General features: G+C 39.5%; 1 protein-coding gene across 1 annotated transcript; it reads right to left on the bottom strand.

Annotated features, from left to right (window-relative positions):
• Nucleotides 1-8,194: 8,194 nt before the first annotated feature.
• Nucleotides 8,195-9,146, bottom strand: LOC109972988 (uncharacterized). Its single transcript, XM_020622267.1, has 4 exons — nt 9,111-9,146; nt 8,875-9,011; nt 8,690-8,783; nt 8,195-8,557 (listed from the first exon to the last, which is right to left on the bottom strand). Exons 1-4 carry the CDS (start codon nt 9,123-9,125, stop codon nt 8,195-8,197), a joined length of 609 nt encoding a protein of 202 aa, XP_020477923.1. The 5' UTR covers nt 9,126-9,146.
• Nucleotides 9,147-9,155: the final 9 nt, after the last annotated feature.

Here is a 9,155-nt window from a genome sequence, read left to right as displayed (position 1 = left end):
ATGTGACACCTGATTTTTATGTATAGCTTTAAATTGGTTTCACATGAGGCAGACACACACAGCATCAGCAGAGTCTCTGATCAAATTAAGCAGAGATGAGAGGAGAGAAAAAAACAGCGGTTGTACTGATGTATAATTCAATAAACAGGACGAAGCGGGGCAGACTGGGGGAAGCTGTACTGCCTTCATCTCTCAGCTCAATATCTGGTTTGGCCATGGATAGTTAACCCATGAGTGACAGACGTGCAGGAGTACGCCTACATCTATCATCACTGCAACAGCTGACAGAGTACAGATGCATATGAGCATGGATATTTATATGTTTGTGCCATATATATGATGTCATAGCTGAAACAACCAGGCAGTTCATCAATTAGCTGAACAGAAAATAGTTTGATAATGAACTGTTTTAGTCCATTTTAGAGACAAAAACACCATGTCGTCTGCGGTAGGATAAAGCGAGCCTTTTGAAGATGTCCCCTTGTGGTCTGGGAAATTATGATGGTCATATTTGTTTACAGTCGGACATGTTAGACAAAACAATCAAGAATCAGAATCAAACTTTGAAAAATAATCATATATATATATGTATATCACTGCCAAGAATTAGCAAGGTAGAAAAGGTCAGGCTGAATCCTCCTGAACTGTAATATTAACCCACAGCAAGAGAAAAAAGAAAAGCATTTCCTTACCAACAAACTACAAAGCCATAAAATCTACACTTGTATCAGCTCAGAGGAGTGCATAATTAATATCTTATATAAAAGCTTTGTGTTAATGCTGTGCAAATTGATTTCAGGCAGAAATCATGTCATGTGCCAAGCATTCTGAAAAGATTACAACAATGTCGTGTGATTTTTAACAGTAGCTTTAATATGGTTGGAAAAAGCCAGTTATGCTTTGTTCCCTAATCATGAAAAGCAAGAGTAAAGACACCACAGTGTTATAACTCTGCTAGTGAAAGTCTTCCTCACAATGCTTTCAGTGAAATATGATTGTAAACTGAGCAATTTCATATGAAGCCTCTAATTCAAGTCAAATACTCTGTGTTGCATTTCCATTTATTTATGTTTATTGTTTACTTAGCTCTAATTTACAACAAGTACTCTTGAACTTTTTTTTTTTTTTTTTTTTTTTTAAGTCTAATTCCCTGTAGGGCTGATTACACTTCAAGCTTAAATCTCTTCAAATCATTCCAAAATAAGCTGCTGATGATGGCAAAACCTTCTGTGGATATTTGTGTACTGAAGTCTAAACAGTTGCTATTATTAAGCCAAGCGAGTATGTATTTAGTGTACATGGTAATACTGTATTTCTGCAGGGAAAACAGGAAAATTATGTAACAGTTTTCATTGTATATAAACAAATTTGACTGGGGTTTGTGTCGGTTTGGAAATAAATAAATACACAGGGACCTGAGCTATTCTCTCCTACTCACAATATGCTTGTTGGTACAGGGAATTGAATGTTAGTCATCACTGTACATAAAACGTCTTTATAGCAGTTTTAATTATAGCACATCTACATATATCAGCCATTGTTGTCATGTCAAGACCATGCAAGGTAATAGCCAAAATACTGCAACATTATTGTGTTACCTCGGTCTTTTATCTGCCTGTTTGATACAATTTTAGTAAGTGTTTGGATTGTAACAGAACACCATGTGTGTGCTGACCCAGCCTGATCCTCCCACAGCAGTGTCTGGACTAAGCAAGGCGATGTGCACAAAGATGCGGGACCCAAACAAAACAAACGGGCCTGAGGAACATGTCTGTCTATCCAGGGTTCAGTGCAGCCACACGGGGCTTAAGGAGGACTCCTATCTAGATGGGGAAAGAGCCACATTCCCTTGAAATGAGCTTCTCTGGGATGAAAGCCCTGTGTGAGCTCCCCAGATGACCCACGACCCCGTCTGTATTTGTGCAGGGGGGAGCCCTGATCCTGGGTTCTCTGCCTCCCTGCTGGGATCCTGGGGCGTCGGGTTGGGATGACCAGACAAGCCTTCCATTCTGCCCTCGGGTGTTTTGCTTTTGGGGTAAAGAGAGACCCTCAGATGAGTCGGCACTGTCACAGCAGTAACCTTTCACCCCAAGAGTTTCAGAGGTGGGCCATAGGAGGCCGTTCCTGCAGTGTTGTGCTATCCCATATCAGAGTTTTCAGCACACTGATATTTCAACCAATCTTGAGATCTGTTGTCAGTGTTTTGCTTCAAAACACAGTTTGTGGTTTTAATATTGTCTGAAAATCAAATGTATCTGAGTTCAAATCACAGTAATGTGATTTTAGAATATTATACAGGCAGCATGATGTCCACATTTTACTTGCCAGGAGCTGAGGAGAGGCTGGTATTTCTCAGCAAACCGGAGGCCAGCTCCAGAAAATCAAATCTCTTTGAGGAGGTGAGGAGAGAAGCTGTCACCATAAACCTGTTTGCTCTTTTTTATCTCCAGCAGTGGCGTGCTGACATCATCAAACCCAACAGGCTCTGATAATTTGCTCGAGGAATGTGAGGAGTAGAGATCCAAGTTCACAGCTCAGCAGAAATGTCTGCTATACCCAAACCTGATGGTGATACACTGGACAAGTAGCAGTGTGCCATATGTGGTTTTTAGACATGAGCACCATGGGGGTGGCCGTGGCTCAGGAGGTAGAGCAGGTCATTTCCTTTACAAAGTAGCTGTATCAGGCCTTTGAGAAATCTGTAGTTCTGGGGATGTGTTATGTTAATCACATAATTTATATACTCTGTGCCAACTGGATAGTCATATTCTGATGTATCATATGTACTGTATGTCTGTGGTTTGTTTCCACGTCGATCTTCTTTTCTATGAGCTGGTAACCTGTCAAAGAGGCGTTGTGGTGAACTGAGAAGCTGGAGACTGTGACGATATGTTTTTCCTCCATTTTGTTTAAAATTCCTTCATGTAGTCAAGTGGAAGGGTAAACAACTCTGTTCTCACTGGAATCACGCTGATCATGATTATCTCTTACCATCACTCATGCTGCATCAGAGGATATTTGCATAAAGTTGAGCATTAATCAACCTTCTCCTTTAGTGTAGCTGGGTGCTTTTTGGATTTTTTGGACCTTGGGGGGGGGGGGGTGCGCAAAGCCAGCTCTCCTTCACAATGAATGGCAGCTGTTGCTGGCCCAGCATTTTGAATCTGTGTGTGTAAACGCACTGTTGGACTTTGCAGGATGTCAGAGTCAGCCCCAAACACAGCCAATTACAAACAAACACAGATGCCCCAAATTCCACTTTCACTTGAAACAGTTGGCTGACCCTCCATTCCCCTCTGTTCAGGTAACCTCTGCCCACTCTCACCCTCAGGCCAAGCTTAATCCAATAGAGGTTTAAAGGAGGTTGAACAGGAAGACACTGTGGGTTAACTAACCAGCCTCCTTTTCATCCCCCACCAGCCTGCATATGTTCAAGGGGGTGGCATGAGTACAGAGTGCATCTTGACTCCATCATTAGGTGTGTTAGGGCCAGACAGTTCTAGGGACTACCCCACTGGGAGCTCCCCCAAGAACTACAAAGCTTCACCGGCTTTTTTTCGGTTTGCATTCACACCGCTGGTATGAACACCGAGGTAACGTAACACTAAAAGCCGGCTGACTGTTAGCCATTAGCCAACAAGCTCACAACGGTTACCACATAGCGACACTACATTACTGGTAAGTGTTTTCTTCATATGTTGCTAATGTTAATTTAAGCCTTCAACTGAAGTCTTATTAGAGGTTGTATTGTCCCATAAACATATGTCATAAAGAAGAAAAAAGATGAAAGTCTAGAACGCTTCTCTCTCGAAAACAGTTTTGTCTGTTTCATGTCTTCGTCATCTGCAACTGACATGAGCAATAACAATAGCATTTACAGCATTTGCTGCAATTTAACCCTTTTGTGATGGGTAATCTTCCTTAACACAGAATGACTTTTCACCTGCTGTTAATATTGACACTGCCAAGCTGCATGCAGATGGATCACATGGTTCCTGTGCATCTCGGACTCCCAGGTAGTTACTGACCCAACAGACATGGTTGCCTCCAAGAGACAAACAGAACTGTATTCATCCTCCTAATTGTCAGGAATGTCCTGATTGAGACAAGAAAGAAGCTCATTCACAAGGCACTTAATCAGAGTCTTGCTCCCTGCACTTAATTTCGAAGGACACTTGTTGAACAACTGCCTTGTCCTTTTTCAAATGGCTGCAGAGGCTCGATGTCCTACTCACCTCTGCAGAACCACCACAGGACAAAGTTGGTTCACAGCCTGGCCCATGTCACCATCTCTGTAATGCCACACTTGTTCACTGCCATTTTAAACAACCTTTTTTTGAGTTTTGAAATATAATTACATAAAAACATTTATTAATCTACAAAAATACACACACACACACACACACACACATACACATCTGAAATCTGAAATCTACAATAGGACAAATAGTTTTGTTTTAGACCCTTACATGTGCCACCCCATTTAACAAAGCAGGCACTGACAATCATTTTGTGAATGTTAAACACTTTGTACTATTAATAACATAGATATTATTTTAGAAAAGACTACAAAATAACATTTTTTGAGCAATATATTATACAGTATATTACAATTGACTGTCATAGATTTTATATTTGTGTCTCGATGTTGATTACAGCCTCATTTTCCTGATACAAATGCATGTGATGCTGACTTAACTGTGATTTGTGAGTTCGGATGTGATCTGAGTCAGCTGCAGAAGTCACCATTGCACCCAGGAGTTTGTAACAATTATAGTAACAAAACTTTACAACATATAACTTGGTAATAAGGTCTCTGACTCCACAGGCCTCTGCTTTTACAGGTGTGCAGCAGGGTATTACTGTAAATCTATGGGCCTTCTTGGCACAAGCCCAGAGGGTGTAGTCTATCTTTAACAAAATGCCATTTGGCAAGTGGGTTGACCGAGCATTAAAGGCACATGTTGGATAATACACTTGTCTACACACACATTTGCCAAGATTGTTTCCATCAGTCAGCTCCTGAAATGGTAGCAAGACCTTCTGACATTACTGCGATCATGGATTTAAAATGATTTTTCTTTAAAAAAATTTCTTTTATATTTTATAACCAGTCTTGACTTTCTAATCCCACTGAGGGCCTGTGTCCCTTTGATTTTGTAATGAGCCATATTTTACAGACTTCAGCTCCTCTGGTTTACTCTGAGAATTAGCAGACTTGAGCTAATATATAGAACTATTTCACTGCATCACAGTAAAGCTACGGAGCAGGCCACTTTAATTTTCGTTATTATAATTCCAGCCATTTCCTGCCATATTTGCGTGAGTTGACACAGATTGACAGTAAACAGCAATGTGGGGCTATAATGGGTCCACACGCAGGGGTAATATTTCAAGCAGGGATAACTTGTGTCACAATTCAGAGTAATTTCACAATCTTGTCAGTGATGTTTTTTGAATGTGATGCTTTTTTTGTTTTAGTTTTTGAAAGCAGTTAAGTCGATGTGCTTGGTGCAGTAGCTTCATACCGAGTGTTTGCCCATCACAGTGGTAAAGCGTTCCAAAACTGATATAGCAAAGGGATATCTGGAAACTCAGCTCACAGACAATGTGGGATGTTTTTATGTGGTCAATCCCAGTCTAAAGATAGTGACTCACATGGCAAGCCTGGGCACTGAACCTGTTAAGTGTGTGATTCCCGAAATTGGCCGCGTGATTTAGCCTGAAAGGTAGCAGCAATGATGCAGGGTCACGGACAAAGGCTCCACTCACCAGTGCTCTTTTGCTTTATGGCCCAAGCTCACGCACATTGCCCTTCGATTGCTTATTGAATTACATTTATTCACTCAATTAAAGTCACATGGAAAACCACCATACGTTGTCACAACCAAGCCAGTAGACTCTGGATAACGGGCACTGTGTTGTTGTTCATGGGAAGGTTCAAAACAAGATGTCTGAAATGTCAGCACTGTGACAGGCATCTCAGTTGCTGGCTTCAGTTGTTTCTTTTGGACAATAGCTTGGGAAAACACCGTCATGAACAAACACAGGCATGTCTGTGTAACTTCTTCCCATTCCTACAAAAAACAGTTCAGATAGTATAAACCAACATGGTTAGATTGTTACAAATTGCTTTCATATATGCACCATTTGTCAGAAATATATCTTATAATACTCAAATATACTTATAGAATGAAAATAGATTTTCTTCCATTATGCTATATTCAGATTTCCCTTACTTTGGCATTACTGTGTGCAGATGTTACAAAGAATAATATGAAGAAGTGCAGCACTGATCAAGTGCACAGCAATAATAAGTAACTGAAGAATGTGTAAATATTTTGTGGTCTAATGAATCATGTTTCTGTTGCAACATGTTGATCAGAAGTATCTCAAGCTGCCATAAACACCATGAAACTGTGGATTCCCCCCAGTGTCGCTAGAACTGGTCGCTCCATATGAAATTAACCGTAATTTTGCAAAATATGCTCAGCATATTGTTGAATCCATTTTTCAAAGAGTTCTGAAACCAACAGATTGTCTGCCAAGATTTACTGTATAGCTTCAGTGTACTGAGCGCATATCTGCAAGACAGACATTCAGTTTGAATGTTTTGCTTAGATCAAGGTTCCATTTAACTTGAAAACTCAATTTTTAAAAAAAGCTGCATGTATCTGTGTTTATCATGAACAACAAGACCTCCTGTATCTGTCAAGGTTCTTGAATGTTACTGCAAGAAGGTAATAAATTACCTACACAGTAAAAAGTCCAGTGTTGATTTGACTCTCACAGAGTTGATTTTAACTCTATTTCAGAGTTTATATAGCTCCACACTTTCTAGAGTTAAATTAACATTTTTCTGGGAATTGTTGTGTAACAGGACCAAACCTCCACTGACGCTACGTAGCGAACGCAACCCAAGAGAGCGGATGTGTAGATTTTGGATGGCAAGTGAAAACACACCTCTAAAAGAGAAGAGATTAGTTACCAGAGGTTAATTACAGGGTCATTTTTCTTAAGTAAACAAAACAGAGATCAAATCAGACAGAGAAGGTCTAAGAATCCTTTATTTTCAAAACTGGTTAAAAGATAAGGATGAATATACAATACAAAATCTTGGGTAAAATATACAAACCTTCATCTGCAACACTTTTCAACTTTAACCCAACTTGTTGAGAAAACATCATTTGACAAGTTCACGTCAAGCATTTCAATGTTGACAACGTTCTCAGCTGTCAGGGAAAATGACTTAATTGGCCCATACTCAATATTACTGAGGGTGAAGGTTTCCCAGTGATGGGCAATGGCCATCTGATGCTTTTTTGCAAATGATTTAGTTATGTTTTTAAAGTTTTTCAAAGAATCTTTAAACCACTTGTGCTTGGCTTCAAACCGCATACTCCACATATATAACAAGGGGCCAATTTTCCTTATAGAAGATGGGTAATGGATCATAAAATGATGTATAGGTAATAATGTTTTAAGTGGATTCAGACACAAATAATTTGTGGTGGTCAACAATCAAATGTTTCAAATAAATTGTCATGCCAAAAGTGAGAAAAGGTGAAAAAACTACGTTCATTATTTGAAGCAATAAAAGCAACAGACTCCAGTGTTTGTTTCCTGGAGGAACAATGTCGCCAAATAACAGTGGGATGTTTTTTACAAGACACAATGTCTGAATAGAATTCAAACCAATGCCATTACCAGCACTCTCTAAGATAACCTTTGTGGGTCGGTTTTTACGTTCTAAAAATCCATAATCAAAAGAATAAATTCTGGAAAGCAAATCCTGTTCAGATAAAAAGTTTTGTGTGAGATATTGAAATTTGCTCATTTACAGGATAAACACCACAACTACCTCAAAGGGTGTTTACTTATTTAACTTTGTCAACAAAATAACTAACTGCAAATAAAGTTTTTAAAGCAAAAATATAAAATAAAACTCACTTTTTGTCTCATCAAGATCACATCCAGGGGGACTTTCTGCTATTAGCACCAACTGACTCAACTCCGGTGTTAAAGTGAGCTGCTTGGCCTCGTTTATTACATTTGGCTTGAAGAACAGGTCCCATTTCTGAAGCAGCCTGGATGATGTCTCAGCATCAAATAGGAGAGTGAAATCTTGATCCACCTTTAAGAAAAAAGTTATCAGACTATAGACTATCTTTATTTTCAAGCCACTAAAAGCACGTCATTCCAAACTTACCAATCCTTTTGTGTCTAGGAATCTTGGGAAGATGGAGAGGATATCAGTACTTCTGTCTGCATCTTTAACAAGCCTCTGTCGATGCTGAAAGGTCTCCATCATCTTTTGTAAGATCATAGACCTGTCTGTGGTATGGTTAAGCAAAGAAATGGCCTCTTGGTAAGCGTCCCCATCAAGTTGCCCTTCTAAATTAGTAGCCCTCTGGCATTCTGGGCCTCCTTTGGAACTATAGAGGACTTTCTCAGAACTGTTTGGTGGCAAAGTAGAGCTTTGACGAGACTTCCTCTGGACTGTTTTTAGACGCCAGGCGATGTATCCTGTGTTACTTGTGGCATCGTAGAAGTGTTCCTGAAATTAAATTAGGATTTTTTTTTAGGCTTATTATCCTCCCAACATGATAATTTCTTACAAACAATTAAAGTGTCATAACATGCAAGTATGACATGAAAGTACCATGCAAATTATAACAGTAACACTTACATAGCCTTTTTTGGAATATGGATCCTTGAGGGAAGGAAACAGCGTTACTATCCCAAGAGCATACTGTTCTCGGATAGCTTTAGTAGGAAGGTTGCTGACAGGAGATATCAAATTAATAATCTCATATATACAATGGCCATATAGTCATTTACTGCCAAATTTAAAACAAACAGCAAGACAAATACCCATGTGTATCGATCATGTGAGCCACCAGTATGTTAACCATTTGTCTTCTTGTGGGATCTTTAAGGGTTTCCTTTGCTTGATACTGCTGTAGTACCTCTTCACCACCAGACTTAGACTTTAGCACACCCTCAACCAACTAACAGAAAATAAAAGCATAAGAGAACATTCATAAATTTCTGCAGACTGAACCAGAATGTTGTTTAAGAGGCACAGTATAAATAAGCTTTGTTTTGACCTGTTTTGCAAACATCGCATCAGACGTTGTGTCAAATCTTTGTCG

The sequence above is a fragment of the Monopterus albus genome, unplaced genomic scaffold, assembly GCF_001952655.1.
Source record: "Monopterus albus unplaced genomic scaffold, M_albus_1.0 scaffold7.1, whole genome shotgun sequence".
NCBI lineage: Eukaryota > Metazoa > Chordata > Actinopteri > Synbranchiformes > Synbranchidae > Monopterus > Monopterus albus.
Note: the sequence above shows the minus strand (reverse complement) of the source record. Positions and strands in the feature narration are given on the sequence as shown.

Bases quoted from the DNA above. Each gene is read 5' to 3' on its own strand.
- LOC109972988 (XM_020622267.1), bottom strand. The intron at 8,784-8,874 runs GTATTTGTCTTG...ATCTCCTGTCAG, and splicing joins CACATGATCGATACACATGG to CAACCTTCCTACTAAAGCTA. The intron at 8,558-8,689 runs GTAAGTGTTACT...ATTTAATTTCAG, and splicing joins CATATTCCAAAAAAGGCTAT to GAACACTTCTACGATGCCAC.